This window comes from Columba livia, chromosome 28 (assembly GCF_036013475.1).
Source record: "Columba livia isolate bColLiv1 breed racing homer chromosome 28, bColLiv1.pat.W.v2, whole genome shotgun sequence".
In the NCBI taxonomy this organism is placed as follows: Eukaryota; Metazoa; Chordata; class Aves; order Columbiformes; family Columbidae; genus Columba; species Columba livia.
The window spans coordinates 2,606,782-2,631,791 of NC_088629.1; the positions used below are offsets into that span (position 1 = coordinate 2,606,782).

General features: G+C 61.5%; 4 protein-coding genes across 13 annotated transcripts in view; 2 read left to right on the plus strand and 2 right to left on the minus strand.

Annotated features, from left to right (window-relative positions):
• Positions 1–25,004, minus strand: part of CRABP2 (cellular retinoic acid binding protein 2) — a 30,162-nt gene extending 5,158 nt beyond the window's left edge. The window contains exon 1 of the mRNA XM_065043332.1: positions 24,999–25,004. The gene's annotated coding sequence lies outside the window, so the exon portion shown is untranslated. The remainder of the gene's footprint in view (positions 1–24,998) is intronic.
• Positions 1,181–11,315, plus strand: PRCC (proline rich mitotic checkpoint control factor). The gene is made up of 8 exons (XM_065043300.1): positions 1,181–1,925; positions 4,224–4,271; positions 4,651–5,211; positions 5,722–5,817; positions 7,887–8,030; positions 9,380–9,445; positions 9,880–10,000; positions 10,481–11,315. Exons 1-7 carry the CDS (start codon positions 1,473–1,475, stop codon positions 9,964–9,966), a joined length of 1,455 nt encoding a protein of 484 aa, XP_064899372.1. The 5' UTR covers positions 1,181–1,472; the 3' UTR covers positions 9,967–10,000; positions 10,481–11,315.
• SH2D2A (SH2 domain containing 2A) lies at positions 10,622–18,292 on the minus strand. Of its 2 annotated transcripts, none has more exons than XM_065043315.1 (9): positions 18,014–18,292; positions 16,965–17,116; positions 15,823–15,977; positions 15,574–15,663; positions 15,324–15,489; positions 14,959–15,150; positions 13,855–14,340; positions 12,977–13,129; positions 10,622–12,815 (listed from the first exon to the last, which is right to left on the minus strand). In XM_065043315.1, the coding sequence occupies exons 1-8, from the start codon at positions 18,045–18,047 to the stop codon at positions 12,989–12,991; spliced, it is 1,416 nt and encodes a 471-aa protein (XP_064899387.1). In that variant the 5' UTR covers positions 18,048–18,292; the 3' UTR covers positions 10,622–12,815; positions 12,977–12,988. The 2 variants fall into 2 exon arrangements, with proteins under 2 accessions (XP_064899387.1, XP_064899388.1); XM_065043316.1 differs by lacking the exon at positions 18,014–18,292 and adding an exon at positions 17,303–17,432.
• On the plus strand, positions 17,383–24,979 carry LOC135576611 (death-associated protein kinase 2-like). 9 transcript variants are annotated; one of them, XM_065043307.1, is made up of 12 exons: positions 17,383–17,517; positions 20,972–21,033; positions 21,399–21,487; positions 21,577–21,798; positions 21,887–22,025; positions 22,275–22,404; positions 22,575–22,623; positions 22,747–22,773; positions 22,909–23,061; positions 23,879–23,924; positions 24,023–24,112; positions 24,310–24,978. In XM_065043307.1, coding segments are annotated over exons 1-12 (1,368 nt in total). In that variant the 5' UTR covers positions 17,383–17,516; the 3' UTR covers positions 24,670–24,978. The 9 variants fall into 9 exon arrangements, with proteins under 9 accessions (XP_064899379.1, XP_064899380.1, XP_064899384.1 ...); XM_065043308.1 differs by lacking the exon at positions 17,383–17,517 and adding an exon at positions 18,488–19,881; XM_065043312.1 differs by lacking the exons at positions 17,383–17,517; positions 20,972–21,033 and adding an exon at positions 18,488–19,881.
• Positions 25,005–25,010: the final 6 nt, after the last annotated feature.

Below are 25,010 nucleotides of genomic sequence, written 5' to 3' on the forward strand. Positions count from 1 at the left end.
CCTCCGGCTTTGTGTGAGGGACCCAAACGCAGAGCCCGGCTTTGGTCTTATTAAGGGCAGAGCGAAGCAGGAGGAGGTCTCTGGAGCCCAAGCTCGGCTCAGCTAAGCTCGGCTCAAGGATAAACCAGCGTGAGGGAGCCCCATTGGCACCCCCTACAGAAACCGGTGAGCAGGAATGAAGGAGGAATGTTGTTTCTAGAGCTGATCCAGCACCCCAGCCCAGGGGGGGAAGGACTGAGACACCACACTGCGAACCCTTAATGTAAAACAAAGCCTTTCCCAACTAATCCTGGAATTAAACCCATTATTTAAAAGTTAAGCCAGGGGGAAGGGTAACCAAAAAGCCAGGAACTCTGTGTTTTAAGGTGATGGGGTTGTTAGGAGTAGATGAATGAGACAGGTAAACTGAGGCAGGTGGGGTCGGTAAACCCGGCAGGACCGAGCCCAGCGGCTGGGATTTTTGGGGATATAAACGGCGCTTTTTGCCTCATCTCATTTGGGTGGGACAGAATCTCTGGGTCTTGCGAAATGGTTAATAAAATAGACTTTGGTGAGAGACCCCGCCTGGGCCTATGGGGAGGTGGTTGTTCCCGCATCCCGAGACGCGCCGGGACCGGCGGGCGCCGCGCTGACCCCGCCGGGAGCTGCAGCCCCGGCTCCGCCGCCCGGCTCGGTGATCGACTAGACGGGTCTTGGCGGGGACGCGGCGCGGGGGGCGCCGGGAGCTGTAGTGCGGGCGGGCCGGGTTGGCCGCGCCGAGGCCCCGGGGGTTCCGTCCCCGCAGAGCGCGGCTCGGGCGGGCCCGTCCAGCCTCCCCGCCCCGGAACGGAACGGCAGCGCTGCCCCGGCCCGCGGCTCAGCCCGGCGCTGCGCCGCCTCCGAGGCGTCTGGGGCGGCCCAGGCCGTGCTGTACCTCAGGGCCTGACTAAGCCTGGTCTAGTCGGCCTAGGCTGGGGTTGACTGGGCCTGGCACGGCCTTGCCCTCCAGGCTCCCCACCGCCACCCCGAGGCGTTTCCGCCATGTCAGCTCCCGTCCCGTCGCGGTGCACGCCGGGAGCGGTGGTCCGGTGGGGTGGGGGGTGCGCAGACTACATTTCCCGTGGTGCCTCGCGGCGCCGAGCGCTCGGAGCCTGCGGCGGCGGGCGCGGGGCACGCTGGGAGTTGTAGTCCGGCGGCGCCGAGACGCGAGGGCTTGGCGGGGGGGGGGGGGGCGCGCAGCCGGCAGCCATTATCTGCGGTGGCGGCGCGCCGAGCCGGGTGCCGGGGCTGCCGTGCTGCCCCTCCGAGCCCGCGGCCCCGCCGCTGCACGGGGTGGGGCCGCCATGGCGGCTTAGCCTCGCCCCCGCCCTCCTCTTCCTCCCCGCTCCGGTCGCTGAAGGCGCGGCGGCGGCGGCGCGGCCTAGCCGGGAGGGCGGATCCTCGGCCTCGCGTAGCGGCTCCTGCCCGCGGAGGGCCGCCCTCCTCGGAGGGCCATGTCCCTGGTGGCCTACGCCAGCAGCGAGGAGGAGAGCGATGCGGAGGAGGCCGCGGGCGAGGAGGAGGAATCCTCCTCCTCTTCTCCCCCCGCGGCCCAGCAGCCCCCGGCCCGGGGGCTCTTCGCTGATCTGCCTCCCCCCAAACCCCCCGCGGTGCCGCCGCTGCCCCCGCCTCACCACCCCCCGGGCAGCGGCTTCCCCCTGCTGCCGCCCCCTCCTTTCCTGATGGGCCCCCGCCCCGCTCCGGCCGCCAGCGGGGAGCAGCCCCGGCCGGGGGGGCTCCTGCTGCCGCCCCCGAAGAACGCGGCCCCCGCCGCCCCAACCCGCAGCCTCTCCCCCCCCGCTCCGGCCTCTGCTGTGCCCGGGGCTGGGGGGGATCCGAGCCTCCCCAAGCCAAAGAAGAGGACGGAACCGGTGCGGATCGCGGCGCCCGAGCTGCGCACGGGAGATGTGAGTATGAAACAAGCCGGGGGGTCCCGCTCCCCCCACATTTGTGCGTGGAATCCTTTCCCCACCACAATCCCCCCCCCCACAACCCGGGTTTGTTTGCCCATAAACCACCGCATTTCCTCGCCCTCTCCCATCAGAACGCAGCGAGGTCCCAACGCGCTGCCTGTTGCTGTTGTCGCATCTATGGGGAGGTTTGGCCTGGCCCGAATCCTAAAGCGCTTTGCAGAATTAAACTGATCTAGAAACCTTATTTATCATCGTAATACAGCAAACCCCAGATTATCCGCGCCTTTATTTATCGCAGATGTTAACGAGTTGATGATGTGAAGCTACACAGCAGGGGTATATCCCAAATAAACCTGCTTTTCTCTTTAGTTTAGTCGATAAATCAGTAATAAATAGACAGGAAAACTTATCTAAAGGCTTCCAGACCCTTAGGAAGTAATTTCCCTCTTAACCTGTGTTTTCAGAGCCCGAGGGAGCACTGAATCCCTTGGCGTGAGCAGGGAAAGGATGGTCGCTTCTATTTTCTCTATGGGTGTCCCTGTTCAGCTCCATTCCCCCCTCTGGGACTGTCCCAGCGCGGAGGTGACAGTCACATCTACCCCTGGTGCAGCCGCGAAGCTTCAGCTCGTTTACAGCTGGAGGAAGAGCTTTGATTGATAAACAGCATCGATTAAGAGCGATCTACCAACACCTCGGGGAGCGGGAACTAAGTCTTGCAGTGCTGTCTGGGGGTCCTGGGGACAGCAGGGGGACCATGAGCCAGCACTGGGCCCTTGTGGCCAGGAAGCCAATGGGACCTGGGGTGGGTTAGAAGGGGGTGGTCAGTAGGTCAGAGAGGTTCTCCTGCCCCTCTGCTCTGCCCTTGAATAAAGGGTTTAGTTCAGACACTATCAGGATACACTTGAGAAACATATATACATATATATATATAATATATGCAGCCATAGCACCCTGAGAACGCCCCATCTCATCTGATCCGGGAAGCTAAGCAGGGTCGGGCCCGGTCAGTGCTTGGATGGGAGACCGTACAGATACACAGCCATAGCACCCTGAGAACACCTGATCTGGGAAGCTAAGCAGGGTCAGGCCTGGTCAGTGCTTGGATGGGAGACCAGCTGGGTCCAGAGAGGTTCTCCTGCCCCTCTGCTCTGCCCTGGGGAGACCACACCTGGAATCTTGTGTCCAGCTGTGGCCCCTCAGTTCCAGCAGGACAGGGAACTGCTGGAGAGAGTCCAGCGCAGCCACCAAGATGCTGGAGGGAGTGGAGCATCTCCCGTGTGAGGAAAGGCTGAGGGAGCTGGGGCTCTGGAGCTGGACAAGAGGAGCCTGAGGGGGGACTCATTGCTGGGGATCAAGATGGAAAGGGGGAGTGTCAGGAGGATGGAGCCAGGCTCTTCTGGTGACAACCAGGGACAGGACAAGGGGCAATGGGTGCAAAGTGCAACACAGGAGGTTCCGCTGGAAGATGAGAAGCAACTTGTTGGGTGAGGGTGGCAGAGCCTGGCCCAGGCTGCCCAGGGGGTTGTGGAGTCTCCTTCTGTGCAGACATTCCAACCCGCCTGGACACCTTCCTGTGTAACCTCATCTGGGTGTTCCTGCTCCGGGGGGATTGCACTGGGTGAGCTTTTGAGGTCCCTTCCAATCCCAAACATACCGTGATACAGGGGACCCGCTTTTTGCTCACTCACCTTCTCTTTGGAACAGGCGCTTGGTGATAACGCAGGTGTTTGGGCTCTTGTGTTGCTTGTGTTGAGTAGAAATAAGCTCAAACAAAAGGGGGTTTGTTTCCTTTCTCCCCCCGCTCCACAGTCCAGCGTGTTGGCTTTTAATAGAGATATTACAGGTTGTTAATGTCATATGAAGGGATGAATGTCAATGGGAGAAAAGTACCTGAAAAGCAGCCGGTCCCAGCGGTTCCTGGAAGCACCTCGGCCTGTCCCCAAAGTCCTCCTTCTGTCTTTGTCCCTAAAACGCCTCTTGTCCCTTTGGTTTGTCCCCCTGGGCGTTATCTCTCTCCAAAACGCAACACGTGGCTTTTACAGCAGCTCTGGGCTTGGTTTTATTTATGCATGGCCTTAGTCTTTGGCCTGTTTTATAATTCACACAGCAAACCGGCAGAAGCCCTTGTTTCCTGTAATCTCTTTAAAGCGCTCCGCAAAGCTCGAAACCCATCGAGACGTTCAGGTCGCATCAGCGAGACCGAAAAAGAGCCCGATTGCGTCCCGCTGTCGCCATTTAACTCGTGATTCTGTGGTAGTTCACGTTGTGCTAAGCTCTGTTTTTCTTTCTCAGTCAGATTCAGAGGAAGATGAACCAGTCAAGAAGAAAAATACGTATCAGGTACGTATTGAGCTTCAATTCAACGCGTTACATGGGAAAGAATGGCTTGACTTGATACGTTCCACTGGTGTGGATCGGCCGCTCTAATTGGCTCTTAGCATATCAAATTCCCGATATCCCGTGGAGCGTCATGTCTTTATTTTGGGGAAATTTCCTCAATTTAAAGTTCAGCAAAAAATACATCTTAATTTGGGAAGCCGGTGACGTTTGCAAGCGCCACATTTCCCTTAAAAGCCCCGCGGTGCGGTCGGAGTCACAAACGGTTGTGCCGAGCAACCCAATAACGTGGATAGAATTGCAGGAGATAATTGGCGGGGAGTCATGGAATATAGAGAATCTCACTCATTTCTCTCCTTTCTTGCACCATGAACGTCTCCAGCGCCACGGCGAGGGCACCGGCTTGTCGGCTTTGCTTCCTCAACCCAAAAACTTGTCGGTGAAAGAGACCAATCGGTTACTTTTACCCCACGCTTTCTCGAGGAAAGCGGGAGAAAACGCCTCCGACTCCAAGCCCGCCAAGGCGCCAACCTCCTCCAAATCCAAACCCCCTGCCAAGCCGCCGGTGCCCACGACTCCGTCTCCGTCGGCCATCAAAGCGGCGGCGAAAAGCGCCGCCCTGCAGGTAACCAAGCAGATCACGCAGGAGGAGGACGACAGCGATGAAGACGTCGAGCCGGAAAACTACTTCTCCCTGTCCGACAGGAGCGAGCCCGGGCTGGCGCCCGCCGAGCCGTTCCTGTACCCGGGCACGGAGGAGCCGCCGCCGGGGACGGAACCGGAGCCGCAGTTCCAGGACGCTGCTGCCAACGCTCCCCTGGAGTTCAAGACGGACGCGGGTTCCAGCGGCGCCCAGCACGGCTGGCTGCCCAAACCGGGAGAGGATTACGGCACCCAGTACGGCCAGTTTGCCGCATACGGCGAGGCCGGCGCTTATTATCAGGTGGGTTGGCAAACTAGAGGAGGTGAAGCTCTGAAAAACAGGCTCTGAATTAGTTACTGGAGCTTGTGGGAAGCCAGCTGGGCTGAGGAGCACTTAGCACGGCAGGATTCCGCTGTGCGAGAGCCAGAGATGCTCTTTGCTGGATAAATGTTTAATAACTGCTTGTTTTCAAACGGCCCCGCTGTTGTCGGGGTGCAGAATCGCTGCTGTCTCAAGGTTGTTTCTAGTAATTCAGCAAAGGATTTTTGAGTACCTCATAAAAAAGACGCCCTGGACTCTTCAGGAGTGCCAGAGTAACGAGGTGTGATTAATGATGATGAAGGACTCCCTGTCTCAGCCTTGGGAGGAGGAGCGTGTGTAACTGTGCTCCCTGGGGCTGAATCAAATACCTTTGGGTGACAAAGCAGCGGCGCACAGGGCGACGTTTGCGATTCGGGGCTTCGGCTTCGCGTGTGGTTGCTCCAGGATGGATCTTGTCTTGCGACCAACCCGTTTTCCTTTTGCTGGCAGGATTATTACAGCAGCGGCTACTACCAGGAGGTGGAACCGGCCCAGGCAGCGCCGCAGGAGACGAGCGCCGACTCCTCCTTCATAGACGACGAAGCGGTTGGCACTTTACTGTCTCTTCCATTGTGAAATTTGTATTCGAGCTCTGCTAGAACTCTGCAGAGTGTCTTTATAACAAGGAAAGGCCGAGAGAGCTGGGTCTGTTCAGCCTGGAAGAAGAGGAGCCACAGGAATGATCCGAGGCTGGAACAGCTCTGCTGGGGGACAGGCTGAGAGTTGGGGTGTTCACTGGAGAAGAGAAGCTCCGGGGAGACCTTAGTGCGGCCTTTCCGGGCTTAAAGATGGGACAGACTTTTGAGCTGGGCCTGTTGTGATAGGACAAGAGTGATGGGTTTAAACTAAAGGAGGGAGATTCAGGCTGGATAGAATGAAATTGTTGTCCTGAGGGTGGTGAGAGCCTGGCCCAGGTACCCAGAGAGGAGGTAGATGAACCATCCCTGAGACATCCCAGGCCAGGCTGGACGGGGCTCTGAGCAACCTGAGCTGGTGACGATGTCCCTGTCATGGCACTCGGGGACCTTTAAACGTCCCTTCAACACAAACCATCTGTGATTCGAAGACTGAGGAGGGATCTTCTCAATGCCTTTAAATATCGCAGGGTGGGTGTTAGAGGATTGACCAGACTCTGTTCAGTGGTGCCAGCACTGGGCCCTTGTGGCCAGAAAGGCCAGTGGTGCCTGGGGTGGGTTAGAAGGGGGTGGTCAGTAGGTCAGAGAGGTTCTCCTGCCCCTCTGCTCTGCCCTGGGGAGACCACACCTGGAATCTTGTGTCCAGCTGTGGCCCCTCAGCTCCAGCAGGACAGGGAACTGCTGGAGAGAGTCCAGCGCAGCCACCAAGATGCTGGAGGGAGTGGAGCATCTCCTGTGTGAGGAAAGGCTGAGGGAGCTGGGGCTCTGGAGCTGGACAAGAGGAGCCTGAGGGGGGACTCATTGCTGGGGATCAAGATGGAAAGGGGCAGTGTCAGGAGGATGGAGCCAGGCTCTTCTGGTGACAACCAGGGACAGGACAAGGGGCAATGGGTGCAAACTGCAACACAGGAGGTTCCGCTGGAAGATGAGAAGCAACTTGTTGGGGTGAGGGTGGCAGAGCCTGGCCCAGGCTGCCCAGGGGCGTTGTGGAGTCTCCTTCTGTGCAGACATTCCAACCCGCCTGGACACCTTCCTGTGTAACCTCATCTGGGTGTTCCTGCTCCATGGGGGGATTGCACTGGATGAGCTTTCCAGGGCCCTCCAACCCCTGACATTCTGTCATTCTGTGCTCTGGTGCCCGTGCCCCCGCAGGGCAGGTCTGGGGGATCTCCAGAGGTCCCTTCAACCCAACCAGCCTGGGCCTGTGTGACAGGACCCACTTGGCAGCCCCATTCCTGCCCCGCCAGCATGACCTGTGCTTCACACCGACTCACGCTGGGTTGTTCCCTGGGGTGTCGCTCTGCGCTGGGGACACGTGGGGTGTCCTGCCGGCCGACCTGCTTGGCTGCTGCTCTCAGGGATTTGCTTTACACGGAGCTGATGTTTGTTTCCTCCAAGCCTGGTCTCATTCTCATAGGGCAGACGAGGTGTGTGGAATGAGGACGTTGATTGCTGAGGTACAAGGTTAGATCCCTTCATGGTACATCCTTTAACACAGCCGTGAGCTCCCCGCTTATCTCAAATGCTCAAAACCTGTTTAAAAAGCCTCCTATGCTGGTGTTGATCTCATCTAGAAACTGCTGGGCTCATTAGCTGCAGCCTCTGCTCGCTCCCTTCCATAGGCCTCTTCACTTTGGGGGTGGATTTGTGTTCCAGTTGGCAAATGTGTTGGCAGCAAAACTTCAGGGGCTTCCTTAGCGCTTAAAACAAGAGACCCAGCAGCCCATGGGTTTTCTGAACGTGCGAGTAAACGTGTTTTCCCTTCGGCGTGGGGAAACGTGGTTATAACTTCCACGCTTGGTAGTTGAAGATATCCAGATCTGTAGCAAAGCAGAACTGTCCTAAAGACAATTAAACTCCTGGCTGGAAAGGTGGTTGGTGTCGCCTGTCCCGTTGTCCCTGTTGACCTTCACTGATCTCAGGCTGGTGTTGGTGTGTGATGGGCCAGTTTAATTCCGGTTGTTTCTGTTCTTCTTCCAGTTCAAGCGCCTGCAAGGCAAACGGAATCGGGGCAGGGAAGAGATCAACTTTGTGGATATCAAAGGTGACGATCAGCTGAGCGGGGCCCAGCAGTGGCTGACCAAGTCCCTAACGGAGGAGAAGACCATGAAGTCCTTCAGCAAGGTGCGGCCAAGAAGGGGTTTCTGTCCAGTCCCTGTTTCAGCCACAGCTGGGGTTGTATTACAAACTGTGCAGTCACCAGGGTAGGGGACAGGGACTCTTTATCAATAATTAGACTTAAGAGACCAATGGAGCTACTTGGAATCTGCCCACAGCGGTTTAATATGAAACATCCAGCGAGACCTGGACAGGCTGGAGAGCTGGGCGGGAGAAATGTGATGAAATAGAACAAGGGCAAGTGTAGAGTCTTGAATGTGGGCAGAACAAGCCCAGGTTCCAGTGTAAGTTGGGAATGAGCTGTTGGAGCAGTGAAAAGGGAGCTGGGGGTCCTGGGGACAGCAGGGGGACCATGAGCCAGCACTGGGCCCTTGTGGCCAGGAAGCCAATGGGACCTGGGGTGGGTTAGAAGGGGGTGGTCAGTAGGTCAGAGAGGTTCTCCTGCCCCTCTGCTCTGCCCTTGAATAACGTGTTTAGTTCAGACACTATCAGGATACACTTGAGAAACATATATACATATATATATACATATATATATATATAAAATATATGCAGCCATAGCACCCTGAGAACGCCCCATCTCATCTGATCTGGGAAGCTAAGCAGGGTCGGGCCCGGTTAGTACTTGGATGGGAGACTGTACAGATACACAGCCATAGCACCCTGAGAACACCTGATCTGGGAAGCTAAGCAGGGTCAGGCCTGGTCAGTGCTTGGATGGGAGACCAGCTGGGTCCAGAGAGGTTCTCCTGCCCCTCTGCTCTGCCCTGGGGAGACCACACCTGGAATCTTGTGTCCAGCTGTGGCCTCTCAGTTCCAGCAGGACAGGGAACTGCTGGAGAGAGTCCAGCGCAGCCACCAAGATGCTGGAGGGAGTGGAGCATCTCCCGTGTGAGGAAAGGCTGAGGGAGCTGGGGCTCTGGAGCTGGACAAGAGGAGCCTGAGGGGGGACTCATTGCTGGGGATCAAGATGGAAAGGGGCAGTGTCAGGAGGATGGAGCCAGGCTCTTCTGGTGACAACCAGGGACAGGACAAGGGGCAATGGGTGCAAACTGCAACACAGGAGGTTCCGCTGGAAGATGAGAAGCAACTTGTTGGGGTGAGGGTGGCAGAGCCTGGCCCAGGCTGCCCAGGGGGTTGTGGAGTCTCCTTCTGTGCAGACATTCCAACCCGCCTGGACACCTTCCTGTGTAACCTCATCTGGGTGTTCCTGCTCCGGGGGGATTGCACTGGATGGGCTTTCCAGGGCCCTTCAACCCCTCACACTCTGGGACTCTGTGAAAAGCTCTTGTCTGGCTTTGCTCCCTGGGTTGGTATTTTTCCAGGCTTTAACCGTTCATCTTTCTGCTTTCTAGAGAAAAGGAGATCAACCCACGGGACAGCAGAGGAGGAAACACCAGATCACGTACCTGATCCACCAGGTGAGTGGGCTCCTCCCCACGCCAAAACCGGTAGATTGGGCCGTTTGGTGCTCATTGCTTCAGAGCTGCCCCACCACCACTGACCCAAACAGCCTCACGGCAGCGGCGTCACGGTCCCGAGCGTCTCACCGCGCTCAGCTTTTGCCTTGTTTTGCATTTCGCTTTCCCCTTCCCCTCCTTGTTCTGTGTTCCCGATTCTCTGCTTCCCATCGATGCCGTGCGGCCGGCAAAGCGGCTGCTGAGAACGTCCCGCCGGCGAAGCGTTTCGGCGTGAATGAAACGCCTCCACGGCCCTATTAATTCAGGCCTCTGTCAAGATAATTGTGCTAACTCCCCTAACGAGGCCGGAGCGCTCTGTAATCCCCGGCAGCGGGGCAGGGGAGGGCACCATCCTGCCGAGTCAGCACTGATGTTAATCCTCTCCGTTTCTGCAGGCGAAGGAAAGAGAACTGGAACTGAAAAACACATGGTCTGAAAACAAGCTCAGCCGACGGCAGACTCAAGCCAAATACGGATTCTAACGCCTCCGTCCCGCTCGTTTGGCTCTTGGCCCAGGTGACCGTCTGTGTTCGGCCCCTCCCGGCGCTCAGCGCTGCCCGTGGCCATCGGGGGCTGCTCGGTGCGGGGGGGACGCGCCGTTCCCCGCCTGCCGGGGGAGAGGTTGAATGCAAACCGACCCCATCATTTTCCCCTAGAGCTTCTTATAATGTGAAAGGTTCCAAATCTGTGCGTGGCGACCGTCCCGACGCAGCCGCACGGCCGGCGCGGGGGCTGCTCCTCCTTCATCGCCGGACCCTTAGATTCAATCAACCCCCAATTCCCACTTTGCTCCTTTCTCAGGCTCCTGGAGAATGTAATTTTCCTTTCGAAAAGACGGAGTTTCAGGAGCAAGCTCGTTGCTTTGGTTTTCTTATCCTTTTATTAGAGGCATCCTCATGGCCGCTTGCCGTGTCGCAGTAATCCAGCGCTCCTGCGAACGACTCCAATCTCTTTGGGTGTTGATAAGCGTGGCTAAGTCGGTGTTTCTATTCTCAGCTCCGCCATCCCGTGCGTTTCGAACCGGAACCTTTACAGGCCGGAGCTTGCGAGAGAAGCGCAGAGCAACGCACACAAAGCCCTGTGGATCTCTCGCCCGGCGCTGAGGGCTTTGGGATAAAATCCATGTGTGTATGTACATTTTCCTTCCTTTTCCCCCCTTTTTCCTCCTCCCCCCTGGTACCGAGCTGCCCTCCAGACGTATTGAAGCGCGTGTTCCACCCCACGGCGCGACGTTATTCCCTCCGAGCCGACACAGATGACACCTCCCAACTCTTCCAATTAAGCGTTAACTTTCCCCTCCTGGCTGGGAAGAGGAGACAGCGTCCGGCCTTATCTTTTACACATTCAATCTTTATTTAAGGTCTAAGCAATAACGACTGCAAATCATGTGCAGCCTTGCTGGCCAGATCCGCGTTTCCGTAGCCAAATCTCGGTGGCCTCGCTCGGTTTGTTGTTCAGCGAAGGGAGCGGAGAGCTGGTCTGGTTGTTGAACTTACATTCCCGCCGCTAAGGGTTGTGTTGGTTGGAACCTAAACCAGCTCGTGTTTGTTATTCCATTTAGAAGAACTCCAAGAGGTTGTTTTTCTCCCGTGTTACCTGTTTAAAACGAGCAAACCAACCCCCAGGAATGACGTCTTTTCTTAGAATATTTTAAAATCATCTGATTTCTAGTTTAGCCCCCCTGGATGTTTTAGTACTTTGCAGAGCCCGTTTGGAGTATTTGGACGACCAGAATAAAGTTACTGTTGAGTAATTTATTCATATGTGTACAGTGGAAAAAATCCTCTGAGAAGAGATTTGATAAAAGGAATAAACTTTTGAATGAACCGAACCCGGCCTGGTTCCATCGCGAGGTGCTCGGGGTGTCGCTTTTTCCTCGGGACGGCTGAAGCACCTTCGGTTTATTGGTGGAGAGGCTGATGTCGCACAACTGGGGACAGAAACCTGTGCTGCCATCCAGAGAGCTGGACAGGCTGGAGAGCTGGGTGAGGAGATATTTAATGAAATAGAACAAGGGCAAGTGTAGAGTCTTGAATGTGGGCAGAACAAGCCCAGGTTCCAGTGTAAGTTGGGAATGAGCTGTTGGAGCAGTGAAAAGGGAGCTGGGGGTCCTGGGGACAGCAGGGGGACCATGAGCCAGCACTGGGCCCTTGTGGCCAGGAAGCCAATGGGACCTGGGGTGGGTTAGAAGGGGGTGGTCAGTAGGTCAGAGAGGTTCTCCTGCCCCTCTGCTCTGCCCTTGAATAAAGGGTTTAGTTCAGACACTATAAGGATACACTTGAGAAACATATATTTTACGTATATGTGTATATATATATGTATGTGTATATATATATGTATATATGCAGCCATAGCAGCCTGAGAACGCCCTATCTCATCTGATCCGGGAAGCTAAGCAGGGTCGGGCCCGGTCAGTACTTGGATGGGAGACCGAACAGATACACAGCCATAGCACCCTGAGAACACCTGATCTGGGAAGCTAAGCAGGGTCAGGCCTGGTCAGTGCTTGGATGGGAGACCAGCTGGGTCCAGAGAGGTTCTCCTGCCCCTCTGCTCTGCCCTGGGGAGACCACATCTGGAATCTTGTGTCCAGCTGTGGCCCCTCAGTTCCAGCAGGACAGGGAACTGCTGGAGAGAGTCCAGCGCAGCCACCAAGATGCTGGAGGGAGTGGAGCATCTCCCGTGTGAGGAAAGGCTGAGGGAGCTGGGGCTCTGGAGCTGGACAAGAGGAGCCTGAGGGGGGACTCATTGCTGGGGATCAAGATGGAAAGGGGCAGTGTCAGGAGGATGGAGCCAGGCTCTTCTGGTGACAACCAGGGACAGGACAAGGGGCAATGGGTGCAAACTGCAACACAGGAGGTTCCGCTGGAAGATGAGAAGCAACTTGTTTGGGGTGAGGGTGGCAGAGCCTGGCCCAGGCTGCCCAGGGGGGTTGTGGAGTCTCCTTCTGTGCAGACATTCCAACCCGCCTGGACACCTTCCTGTGTAACCTCATCTGGGTGTTCCTGCTCCATGGGGGGATTGCACTGGATGGGCTTTCCAGGGCCCTCCAACCCCTCACATCCTGGGGTTCTCCGTAAATACGTGTGCAGGGAGTTCTCTCCGTGTGGTCTGTCAGGTGTGACCCCAGCGGGTTGTGCTCAGTGCTGGGGGTTCATCCCTTCAGACCCGCGTTTGCTGATCCCTTTCCCCATGTTTCGCTCGCCCGTTGTGCTGGGGCTCCATCTGCTCCTCCAAACTCTTCTCTTGGGGTGGTTGGGATGGGCCAGAGCCCCGAGCGGCCGGTTCCTCTTCTCTTTCCGTTTTGGTGTGTAATGGCTCATGTTCAGCACTAGAGGGGAGGTTTGAGGAGGGAAATCACCGCTGACTCCTGCTCTGCTTTTAGCCATTTCAGAGCAGCAAAAGCCAAGACTTGTGAGAAGAGAAGAAGGATTTTTCCAAGAGGATGCACCAGTGGTTCCAAACCCGCCAGAGGTCTTTCCTCAGCCCTACCTGTGCGCTGGCTCAGAGCTGCTCTCCAGAAAGCTGCTCGTAGATGTTCTGGGGCCCATCCTGCCCGGGCCTGGTTGTGTCTTGCTTTGTGACTCTGGTCCTCCGGCCGTAAATGGGGTCGTCAAACTCCAGCGCAGGGTTTGTCATTGCGACCTGGGGAATCCGTGGAGGGAAATGACCGTGAAATTGTGTCTTAGCAGGTGGAGGTTTGACTTGAGAGCCAGGACCTGGTCGAATCACAGATGGTTTGTGTTGAAGGGATGTTTAAAGGTGCCCCCCCCTGCCATGACAGGGACATCGTCACCAGCTCAGGTTGCTCAGAGCCCCGTCCAGCCTGGCCTGGGATGTCTCAGGGATGGTTCATCTACCTCCTCTCTGGGTACCTGGGCCAGGCTCTCACCACCCTCAGGGCAACAATTTCATTCTATCCAGCCTGAATCTCCCTCCTTTAGTTTAAACCCATCACTCTTGTCCTATCACAACAGGCCCTGCTCAAAAGTCTGTCCCATCTTTAAGCCCGGAAAGGCCGCACTAAGGTCTCCCCGGAGCTTCTCTTCTCCAGTGAACACCCCAACTCTCAGCCTGTCCCCAGCAGAGCTGTTCCAGCCTCGGATCATTCCTGTGGCTCCTCTGGCCCCTCTCCAGCAGCTCCATGTCCTGTGCTGGGGACCCAGAGCTGGACGCAGTGCCTGGGGGGCAAAGTTGGTCCTTCACCCTCCCAGCCCTCAGCTTGGACTTGGGTTAGGGACCTGGGGACCCATCTCCCACATCACCCCAGTGCAGAGCGAACCCGGAGCCACCACGGGATGTTGCGGTGGGACCGAGCTCTGGAGCAACAGGCGGCTCCGGCGCAGGACCCGCCATGGGGACGGACGCACCTCGGTGGCCGCGCCGGGGTCTCCTCGGTCCTTCCCGGGCGCCGCCGGGAGCTGCCGCCTCCTGCAGGCCTGGCTGGACACGCTGCGCAGGAGCCGGCGATGGGCCGACCTGGGGGGCATGTGGCACTTGGGGGGCAGCGTGGAGAAGGGACCTCGGGCCGCCCTGGGGAGCAGAGCAGGACGGTCCTGCTGGGCCAGCGCCACCTCCGAGTAGATGTTCTCCTGGGGGAGCGCGCGGGGGCTGCCCCCGTGGCCCACGGCGTAGAACGGGATGGGCTCCTCCGGCGCGGGGGCGATGCCCTCGTGGGGCTCCGCGTAGGTGTGGAAGCACAGGAGCTGCTGGTACTTGGCGTCGGGGGGCTGGGGCGGCTCGGGGGGGGCGGCTCCTCTGTGCACCCCAGCGCAGGGACTGGGGGGGCTGCGTGGCCCCGGGGCTGCGGCCGAGGAGGCGACCTTGGCTGGGAGCGGCGGGGGAACGTAGGGAGCCTGGGGAACAGAGGGGACAGGGCGGGGGGAGGCGGGAAGTGGGTCCAGTGTGGATCCATGGCAGCGGGGGCAGAGTCCCCATTCCCAGCTGTGTCCCCGTCCTGGGTGTGCCTCCATCCCAGGTGTGTCCCCATCCCAGCTGTGTCACCATCCCACCTATGTCTTCATTCCAGCTGTGTCCCACTCCCAGCTGTGTCCCACTCCCAGCTGTGTTCCCATCCCAGTTTTGTTCCCATTCCAGCTGTGTCCCATTCCTAGCTTCGTCCCCATCCCAGGTGTGTCACATCCCAACTGTGTCCCCATCCCAGTTGTGTCCCCATCCCAACTGTTTCACATCCCAACTGTGTCCCCATCCCAGTTGTGTCCCCATCCCAGCTGTGTCACATCCCAGCTGTGTCCCATCCCAGCTGTGTCCCCATCCCAGTTGTGTCCCCATCCCAGCCGTGTCCCCATCCCAGCCGTGTTCCCGTCTCTGCTGTGTCCCCATCCCAGTTGTATCCCCATCCCAGCTGTGTCCCATTCCCAGCTGTGTCCCCGTCCCAGCCGTGTCCCTGTCTCATGAGAGCTGTACCCAGGCCGTGGTCCCATCCATGGCAAATTGCCCCCCCTGTGTCCTACCATCACCTCCCTGGCGCTGGCTCCCCATGCACCGGGCTCTGTGTGCATCGGGGTGTCCACGGCTGCCGGCCGGGCTCCCGGGGGTCCCCTGGACACGGTGCCGTACGCCGGGAGGTTTGCTGGCGCCTCGCTGGGTGCGGAACAGGCAGCAGCGCCGCCGGTTGGGATCCACATCCCTCCTCGGGGCCCGTCCTACAGCAAGAGATGACGGTGGTTGTGGTGCGGCTGTGCCACCCGCGGTTCGGCTCCTTGCTCCTGTCCGGGGGTGCCACGATGGCACCACCAGCTTGGATTTTGTCCAGCCCTGCAGCAGGAATAACTCCCCATTTTTGGCTGCGGGGAGCGAGGGGGCAGCAGGTCCTCACCCGAGCGCACGGCACCGTCAGGAACTCATTGTACGGTGTCACCGGGGCCGCGCTGTAGTGTCGCAGCAGCTCAGCCAGCTCGGCGTGGGCGCTCCGCTCGCCCAGGATCACGTAGCGCCCGTCCGGCAGCTGGTCCAGGACGAAGTGCCGGCAGCGGTCGCTGCCCCTGGGGAGAGCGGCCGCGGGACGGGATCGGCACGGCCGGGGATCAGCCGCGTCGGCCCCTTGGGGGGCCCGGGGGGTCTCTCACCTGTAGGACAGCACGAAGCCGACGGTGCTCTCGCTGAAGCGGACGAGGAAGCAGCCGGGGGGCTGATCCTGCAGCAGCTGCTCCGTTTCCCTGCGGGAAGGGGCTCAGAGCCGCTCGCCCTCACCCCCTTTGCGGGAGCCAGGGGGTTGAGCTCCCCATTTCAGAGCCACGGGGTGGGGACGCTGAAAAGGCCACGTGGCCCTTGGCCGCTGCCGCCCCATCCCCTGCCTCAGTTTCCCCCGTGCTCACCTGCGGCTGATGAAGCCGTGGAACCAGGCGGGGAGCTCGCCCTCGGCGCTCAGCCTCCCCGCCTGCGTCTGCTCGAACCACAGCCTCGTCCGGGCACGCAGGGCCACCAGCTCCGGCCGCGGGGCCACCTCGGCTGGGGATGAGACCAGAGGGACCTGGATGGGTACAGAGAGCGGACAGAGGCTCAGGTGAGGATGTGGGGCAGCGTGTGCCCCAGGGGTGCTCCGCTCCAGGGACGCAACTGGGATGGGGACACAGCTGGGATGGGGACACAGCTGGGGTGTGACATGGCTGGGATGGGGACACAGCTGGGATGTGACATGGCTGGGATGGGGACACAGCTGGGAATGGGTACACAGCTGGGATGGGGACGTAGCTGGGATGGGGACATAGCTGGGAATGGAAAAACAACTGGGAATGGAAAAACAACTGGGAATGGGACACAGCTGGGATGTGACATGGCTGGGATGGGGACACAACTGGAATGGGGACACAACTGGGAAGGGGACACAGCTGGGATGTGACATGGCTGGGATGAGGACACAACTGGGATGGGGACACAGCTGGGATGGGGACACAAATGGGGTGGGGACACAGCTGGGATGGGGACACAACTGGGAATAGGAAAACAACTGGGATGGGAAGACAACTGGGAAGGGGACACAGCTGGGATGTGACATGGCTGGGATGGGGACACAGCTGGGATGGGGACACAGCTGGGATGGGGACACAAATGGGATGGGGACACAGCTGGGATGGGGACGCAACTGGGAATGGGAAAACAACTGGGATGGGGACACAGCTGGGATGTGACATGGCTGGGATGGGGACACAACTGGGAAGGGGACACAGCTGGGATGTGACATGGCTGGGATGGGGACACAGCTGGGAAGGGGACACAGCTGGGATGTGACATGGCTGGGATGGGGACACAGCTGGGATGGGGACACAAATGGGATGGGGATGCAGCTGGGATGGGGACTCTGCCCCCGCTGCCATGGATCCATGCCGGACCCACTTCCCGCGTCTCCCCGCAGGGCTCCTGCTGCACGCCGAGGACCCTGTCCCCATGGGAGGGTGAGCTCGGGGGTGCTGGCATGGGGAGATGGGGGGGACGGACCCTTTGCAGCCCAATGTCCCACCGTGCTGTGTGTGTCGCCGTGTCCCGGGGGCTGCTCCGCTCCCTGGGGCTGGATCAGGCTTGTGTCGGGTCCTATCCTGCCACTGGCCACGTTGTCCTCACCAATGGGTCTGAAGGTGCTGAAGAGGGGACGGTCGCCATCCATGGGGTCCCCTGTCCCAGTGAGAAACAGGCTCAGCACAGCAAAACCTCCCCTGGGGTCCCAAAATGGCACCGTGTCCCATCGCTGCCCACAGGGCGCTGGGACGTGGGGGCTCCATGACCCCCCATGGGCTGCTCTTGCCCCCCGCCTGGGTGAGGGGTGTCTTGCTATGTGTCCCCCATCCTTGGGCTCATCACTCTGCTTCTCCCCAGGGCGGCAAGAAGGGACGGTGACCCCGGAACGGCGGAGGAGCAAAGCGCTGGTGGACGGGGAGAACCGGGGGGCCGGAACGGTGTCCGTAACCGGCGGCGGCGCCCAGGGACGTATCGGCAGGGAGGTGGCTGACAAAGCGAAACAAAACAACCCAAACCACAACGAGCCAACGCGGGGAGCGCCAAGGAGGCAAATTCAAGTCAGGTCCTGCCCGGGTGTGGCCGTGCCATTGGGGACAATGGTGTCCCCAGCTCGTGGGGGTCCCCCGTCTGGGTAGGGGTGTTGTGTGGGGGGTTCATCCCCACTTTCTCACCCAGTATTTGGTCTCAGAGAGGCAGCTCGGGGGGATTTTGCTCCTGGGTGCACTGTGCTCGTTTCACCCCCCGCAGTGATGTGAGTGTGGGTCAAATCGGGCTTAAAACAGAGTAAAGCCCGGCCTAGCTCCATGGGCCCTTCCTAGGCTGGATCTCCCCACTCAGAGGGGCTGGAAAAGGCAGGGGTGGGCAGGGGACCCCACTCCTGCTCCCGCACCCCCACATCCTGCACCCCTTCCCCATCGAGCACCCGCGTTGCCCCAGCGCTTGTCCGTCCGGAGTCCCCTGCTCGGGGTTTGCCCCCCGGCCTTTTTTGTCCCATCCCGGCACAAATCCAGCCCCGTGCAGACCCCAGCCCCATCTCCCAGCCCCTGTACCCACCTCCGCCCAGCCACGCCGGGACGCGGGGGTCCATGGTGGCGCCACGGGACAGGCGGCGCTTTGCCGGCGCTTTGCCTGCGCTTTGCCTGCGCCGCTGCCTCCGCTGCCTGCAAAGGGCAGGAAGTGGCAACTGAAGCCACAAGAGCTGTTGTGCGATGGCGAGATGTCACGGCGAGGCCGTGTGGGGCAGCACAGGCTGCAGGGGCACTGGGTGACACCAGCGTGACACCGGTGTGACGCCAGGACCCTCGGCATGGGCTGTGTTGGCACAGGTCTCGCCGGCACCTCTGCACCACCCACTCGCTGGCACGTCCGCAAAGGGCTCTTTGTTCGTCCCGTCCACATCGCGGCATCTGGTGCCACCGGCTGCGGGGGCAGCGGGGCTCGGTAAGCCTGGCCTTGTGCCGGGAGCTGGGATGCGGTGTCAGGAGCGGTGGGATCCGGTGTCATTTGGAAGGCTGCGGTGCCTTCTTGGATCTGGGCACATCCCGGGACGACATGGGGACATCGCAGCTGCCAGCAGCGCCGGCTCTGAGCCTCACCGGCCAGGACTGGTCAGGACACCCCATCCGGCAGTGCCAGGCTTGGCCAGGACACCCCATCCGGCAGTGCCAGGCTTGGTCAGGACGCCCCATCCGGCAGTGCCAGGCTTGGCCAGGACGCCCCATCCCGCAGTGCCAGGCTTGGCCAGGACGCCCCATCCAGCAGTGCCAGGCTTGGTCAGGACGCCCCATCCGGCAGTGCCAGGCTTGGTCAGGACGCCCCATCCGGCAGTGCCAGGCTTGGCCAGGACGCCCCATCCAGCAGTGCCAGGCTTGGTCAGGACGCCCCATCCGGCAGTGCCAGGCTTGGTCAGGACGCCCCATCCGGCAGTGCCAGGCTTGGCCAGGACGCCCCATCCAGCAGTGCCAGGCTTGGCCAGGACGCCCCATCCAGCAGTGCCAGGCTTGGTCAGGACGCCCCATCCGGCAGTGCCAGGCTTGGCCAGCACGCCCCATCCAGCAGTGCCAGGCTTGGTCAGGACGCCCCATCCGGCAGTGCCAGGCTTGGCCAGGACGCCCCATCCAGCAGTGCCAGGCTTGGTCAGGATGCCCCATCCAGCAGTGCCAGGCTTGGCCAGGATGCCCCATCCAGCAGTGCCAGGCTTGGTCAGGACGCCCCATCCCGGCAGTGCCAGGCTTGGCCAGGACGCCCCATCCAGCAGTGCCAGGCTTGGCCAGCACGCCCCATCCCGGCAGCGCCAGGCTTGGCCAGGATGCCCCATCCAGCAGTGCCAGGCTTGGTCAGGATGCCCCATCCCGGCAGCGCCAGGCTTGGTCAGGACGCCCCATCCCGGCAGTGCCAGGCTTGGCCAGGACGCCCCATCCAGCAGTGCCAGGCTTGGCCAGCACGCCCCATCCCGGCAGCGCCAGGCTTGGCCAGGATGCCCCATCCGGCAGTGCCAGGCTCTGGCGAGTGCAATGCTGGGACTGGAGCTGGCACTGGGTGACACTGGGCCAGGTGTGCTGGGTGGTGGCTTTGCAAGCCCCGGGGTGCGATGGTGCCCCCGGCACGCGGTGTGGTACCAGCCCCGGCTTTCGCCACCTTAAGAAACCCGTCCCTCCCCGCCACCTTCACACCCTCCGCTCCGCTTCCCCTCGGCGGCCGCCGCGCAGTGTTGTCACCGGTCAGCCGGGTTTCCTGCTCGCAATCCTCACCCTGACGGGCACTGAGCGGCCGCGGTGCCTTGGGGACATCGACCAGGGGGACACGGCTTGTCCCGCTGGACACTGGAGGAGCCGCAGCTCCCGGGAAGCGCCGGGACCTCGAGGACCCGCCGGGGTTTGCCGGGCACGGCCGGAGCTGCGTGTGCCGGCCCTGGTGCAGAGGTGAGGGTGCCGGCCCCCGGCACGCCGGGGTCAGCAATCCATCCTGGCGCGGGGAGCCCGGGGCTCGGCGAGCACCCCGGTGCATCGGAACCGGCTGCGGGGGTCGGGGGTCCTGGGTGCTTTTTGGCAGAGGGGCACTGGGGAGCAGCCTGTGGGGTCGTTGCCCTGGTCCCCCCGTTTTCTGGCCGGTGCTGGGGTGTTCGCTGGGTGATGTGGGGCCGCTCGTGCCTCAGTTTCCCTCCCTCCAAAAGCAGCGTGGTGCGAGGGGCTGTCAGGCGAGCGACAGGGAGCTCGGCTGCCTGTGTCCATCCCCAGGGGACAAACGGACACGCCGTGACCACGGGCGGTGTGTTGGACCCTGTGGCTGTGTCACACGGTGGGGACGGTGCCGCAGGTCCAGCCGCGGTCACCTCCTCACACGAAGCAGCCTGGGGACCGTCACCATGAGCCGCCACTGTCCCTGTCCCCGGCTGGGGACACCTGGGTGCAGAGCAAGGCTTAGGGGGCCGGGGGGGGCACAAGCAGGCTGAGAGGAGGGGTGAGCGATGGGGGGACCCATCACTGTCCCTTAGTGCCACCATGGCGGGGTTGGAGGGGTCCTGGCCGCTGTTTGGTGCTGACACCGGTCCAGCACAGGATGGGGACACACCGGGGGGGCTGGAGGCAACCAGCACAAGGGGGTTCTGTCCCCAGGACCCCCCACGTGGGACCGTGTCCTGGGTGACCCATTTGGTGATGCCCGAATCCCCCCCAGAAGTGGGGGGAGCAAACCCCTTGCTGCGGTGCACCCCGACTTTGGGGGAGGCGAACCCCAGCGTGCGTGGGGGGGCAGGATCGGGCCCCCCATATTCGCTGGGATGAAGCCAAACCAGGCGGCCGGGACGGGGTCAGCATCTTGGGGTCTTGTGCTCCCTCATCAAGCTGTTTGTTCCTGTGGGGGGCCCCCCCGCTCTGGCCAGTATCTCTGTCCCTGACCCCACCTTGCAGCTGGGGAAACTGAGGCATGGGGGGGGGGTCAGAGCTTGGTTTTGGCTGCTGCCGTGGGGCCAGCAGCCCAAGGCCCCTCACCCCCCATTTGTTGTGGTTGCAGTGATGGCCGAGCGCGGTGTCCCGGCCGGGGGGGGCGCAGGGGCCACCCCCGACAGCACCCAGGTGAGTGGTGCCCTCGGGGGCTGCGGAGCGCGACCAGGGGCCATGAGCTCATGGAGGCAGATTTACCCCCTATTTGAATTACATCCCTTATAATAATATAAAACATAATAATATATAAATAATATAATAATATAAATTCCCCAGTGCAGTGGGGGACACGGGGCTGGTGTCGCCCCCTCCTCATTGCTGGGTTTCCAAGCATCTCCTGCCCACCCCTATCTCCAAATTGCCACATGTCGGAGGGTTCGGTGCTAACCAGGAGCGCCGGTTGGAGCTCAGTGTGCCGGGGTGGGAGGGGTTGTGGTGCTTCCCATGGGGTGGGGGTCCCCGCCTGGGCCACATCCAGTGCTGGTGTGGACCCGCAGGACATGGACACGGCGAGCGAGGGGCTGGCGGCCGCCCCCACCCCGGGTAACATGGAGGAGCTGTATGAGGTGCTGGAGACGCTGGGCAGGTGAGCGGGAAGGGGATCCCACCCACGCGGCGGGCAGCCGGACGCCTGGGTCCTCCCCCCGGCCACCCCCAGCTCATCCCTCGCCACAGCGGCCACTTCGGCGTGGTGAAGCGGTGCCGGGAGCGCAGTACCGGCACCTTCTACGCCGCCAAGTTCGTGAAGACGCGGCGGCACCGGAGGAGCCGGCGTGGGCCGGAGCGGGCGCAGGTGGAGCGGGAGGTCGCCATCCTGCACCAGCTCCACCACCCCAACATCATGCGGCTCCACGACCTCTTCGCCAGCGCGGCCGAGATGGTGCTTGTCCTGGAGCTGTGAGTGGGGGGTCCCGGGGTGGGGGGGGACCCCGTTTTGTGGCGTGCGCGGAGCTGGCCGAGCGGGCCCCGTCCTCGCCCCGCGCAGGGTGGGCGGCGGGGAGCTCTTTGACTTCATCGCGGAGAAGGAGATGCTGTCGGAGGAGGAGGCCATCGAGTTCCTGGGCCAGATCCTGCGCGGGGTGCAGTACCTGCACAGCCGCTGCATCGCCCACCTCGACCTCAAGGTGTCCATGGGGACCCCCCGGCCACACTCCTTGGGGGATAAGGGGCTGCATCCCCCCCTGGGCATCTCCAGCCGCATCCTGCCCAGCTCCCTGGGATGCCTTTGGGTGCTGCTCCCCTCGCTGGGGCAGTGCCCCACATCACCCCGTTGTGCCCCACATCACCCCGTTGTGCCCCCTGCCACCCCACTGTGCCCCCCGTCACCCCACTGTGCCCCCCGTCACCCCGCCATCCCGGCCTCGTCCCCGCAGCCCGAGAACATCATGCTGCAGGACAAGGACGTCCCCAAGCCCCAGATCAAGATCATTGACTTTGGGCTGGCCCAGCGCCTGGAGGACGGTGTCACCTTCAAGAGCCTCTGTGGGACCCCGCAGTACATCGGTACGGGTCGGGGGGTCCCCAGGGGTGTCCTTGAGCAGCGCTGCTCTGTGGGGACATAGTGAAGGGATCCCCAGGGTGGCAACAGGACCCCCCGGGCATGGGGGGAGGGAGGTGGCCAGGGTGGTGCTGTCCCCTCTAATGTCCCCCCCCGGCTCTGTGTTTGCCCCCAGCGCCTGAAGTGATCAACTACGAGCCGCTGAGCTCGGCGACCGACATGTGGTGAGGAGTAGGGGCTGGGGTGATGGGCTGAGCTGGGGGGCAGGTAGGGACCCCCCTGGGTGCCATGGGGCATGGGGGGCACCCTGGGGAGGGCAGCGCCAGACCCCCACCTCTGTCTTTCAGGAGCATCGGGGTCATCACCTACATCCTGTGAGTATGGGGCGATGGTTCCTGCGGTCGGGGGAAACTGAGGCACGGGGGCACCGTGGTGCGGGCGAGCCTGGGTGCTGGGGGGGCCGCGCTGGAGCTGTCCCGGCACTCAGGGGCTCTGCCGTGTCCCTGCAGGCTCAGCGGCTTGTCCCCCTTCCAGGGTGAGACAGATGCCGAGACCCTCTCCAACATCCTGGCCGGTGACTATGACTTCGAGGAGCGCTGCTTCAGCCAGACCTCCGAGACGGCCAAGGACTTCATCCGGCAGCTGCTGGTGAAGGAGCCGGGGTGAGTCCCTGTCCCCCTGTCCCCATCCCCACCTCCTTCTCCAGCCCTGTGACCATATTCATCTCCATTTCCATCTGTGTCTGTCCCCATCCTTATCTCCACCCCGTTCCCATCCCCGTCTTCATCTCTGTCTCTGTCCCTGTCCCATCCCATCATCCCGTCCCATCCCATCATCTCATCCCGTCCCGTCCCATCCCATCATCCCATCCCATCATCCCATCCCATCATCCCATCCCATCATCCCATCCCATCCCATCCCATCCCATCCCATCCCATCCCATCCCACCCCATCCCATCATCCCATCCCATCCCATCCCATCCCATTCCTTCCTGTCCCATCCCATCCCATCCCATCCCATCCCATCCCATCCCATCCCATCCCATCCCATCCCATCCCATCCCATCCATCATCATCCCATCCCATGCCTTCCTGTCCCATCCCATCCATCATCATCCCATCCCATGCCTTCCTGTCCCATCCCATCCATCATCATCCCATCCCATCCCATCCCATCATCCTATCCCGTCATCCATCCCATCCCATCCCATCCCATCCCACCCCACCCCACCCCACCCGACCCCATCCCATCAACCCACCCCACCCCACCCCATCCCACCCCATCCCACCCCACCCCATCCCATCCCATCCCATCCCATCCCATCCCATCCCATCCCATCCCATCCCATCCCACCCCACCCCATCCCATCCCATCCCATCCCATCCCATCCCATCCCATCCCATCCCATCCCACTCCTGTCCCCATGGTGGGTGTGTGGGGCTGGACCCCCACTGCCCCCCTCACCCACTGTGCTGCAGGCACCGCATGACAGCGGCCGAGTGCCTGGAGCACCCCTGGCTCAAGGTCAGTGGGACGGGACGGGACAGGACGGGGGGTGGCGGGTGCCAGACCCCCGGGAGCAGTTGGGGACACGGTGACAGCGCCGTGTCCTTGCCCGGCAGCCGCGGAGCCGGCAGCAGGCGCTGAACCGCAGCCGTTCCTCCATCAACATGAAGAACTTCCGCACGTTCAACGCTCGCAGGAAGTGGAAGGTGAAGGGGGTGCTGGCCTGGGGGGGGTCACCCAGCAGCGGGGTCCCCCCACCTGCAGGGTCCCGAAGGACCTTGGGCTGTGCTCTACCCCAGGGCTGGCTGCGTCTTGGGGGTCTATGGGGGGACGTAGTGCTGTGGGGTGGGGGGCAGAGCAGAGGAGTGGCCCCCCCTGGACCCCCACCCTCCTGCCCCCCCAGCTCTCCTATAACATGGTGTCTGCCTGCAACCGGCTCTGCCGCACGCGGTTGCTCTGCGGCTTGAGGAGGGAGGACGAGGAGCTGGTGAGCGGCACCCGGACCCCCCCGGCACGGGCTGGGTGGGGGCAGAGGAGCTTTGGGGGACCTGGCCCCCCACATCGCGGGGGGGCTGTGCAGTGGATGCGCAATGGGGGTGTCCCCATTGCCTGGGGTGCCCCGTCCCCTGGGGGAGGTGTCCTCTCTCCTGGGGGGTCCTGTCCCCCGGGGGGGTTCATGTCCCATCCCTCCGACCCACCCTGTGTCCCCAGCGCTGCTGTGAGAGCGACCAGGAGGGGGATGGGGGGGGCAGCCACCCCATAACGCTGCTGCGCCGGCGGAGAAGCAGCTGCTCCTGAGCCCCCCCGAGAGGAGACAGGACCCCCCCAGAGAGGGGCCACCCCCCCCCGAGGAGCCCTGGGGGGGCGTCCCCGTCTCCCCATGCTGGTGGCAGGAGCACAACCAGCGCTCCAGTCCGGCCTCAGTGCTCCCAGTCCTGCAGTGCTGGGGGGTCACTGGGGCAGCGGCCCCTGCTCCTGCCCCCCTGTCTTTGCTGGGGCTGCCCCACGGCCAAGACCCTCATCGGTGCCCGGTCCCAGCATGAGAAATAAACGCGTCCCCCCCATCCATCCTCCTCTCCCGGTACTGAGCGCCCAACGCCTTCC

What these genes read in the sequence shown, in the direction of transcription:
- PRCC (XM_065043300.1), top strand. Translation starts at nt 1,473, where the DNA reads ATGTCCCTGGTGGCCTACGCCAGCAGCGAGGAGGAGAGCGATGCGGAG. An exon ending in CCTTCATAGACGACGAAGCG is followed by an intron (nt 5,818 to 7,886) that starts GTTGGCACTTTA and finishes TTCTTCTTCCAG; the next exon opens with TTCAAGCGCCTGCAAGGCAA. An exon ending in CCATGAAGTCCTTCAGCAAG is followed by an intron (nt 8,031 to 9,379) that starts GTGCGGCCAAGA and finishes TCTGCTTTCTAG; the next exon opens with AGAAAAGGAGATCAACCCAC.
- SH2D2A (XM_065043315.1), bottom strand. Translation starts at nt 18,047, where the DNA reads ATGGACCCCCGCGTCCCGGCGTGGCTGGGCGGAG. An exon ending in ACGGCGACACACACAGCACG is followed by an intron (nt 15,978 to 16,964) that starts GTGGGACATTGG and finishes GTACCCATCCAG; the next exon opens with GTCCCTCTGGTCTCATCCCC. An exon ending in CACGGCTTCATCAGCCGCAG is followed by an intron (nt 15,664 to 15,822) that starts GTGAGCACGGGG and finishes CCCTTCCCGCAG; the next exon opens with GGAAACGGAGCAGCTGCTGC.
- LOC135576611 (XM_065043305.1), top strand. Translation starts at nt 21,267, where the DNA reads ATGTCGGAGGGTTCGGTGCTAACCAGGAGCGCCGGTTGGAGCTCAGTG. An exon ending in TCGCCCACCTCGACCTCAAG is followed by an intron (nt 22,026 to 22,274) that starts GTGTCCATGGGG and finishes TCGTCCCCGCAG; the next exon opens with CCCGAGAACATCATGCTGCA. An exon ending in TGGAGCACCCCTGGCTCAAG is followed by an intron (nt 23,925 to 24,022) that starts GTCAGTGGGACG and finishes CTTGCCCGGCAG; the next exon opens with CCGCGGAGCCGGCAGCAGGC.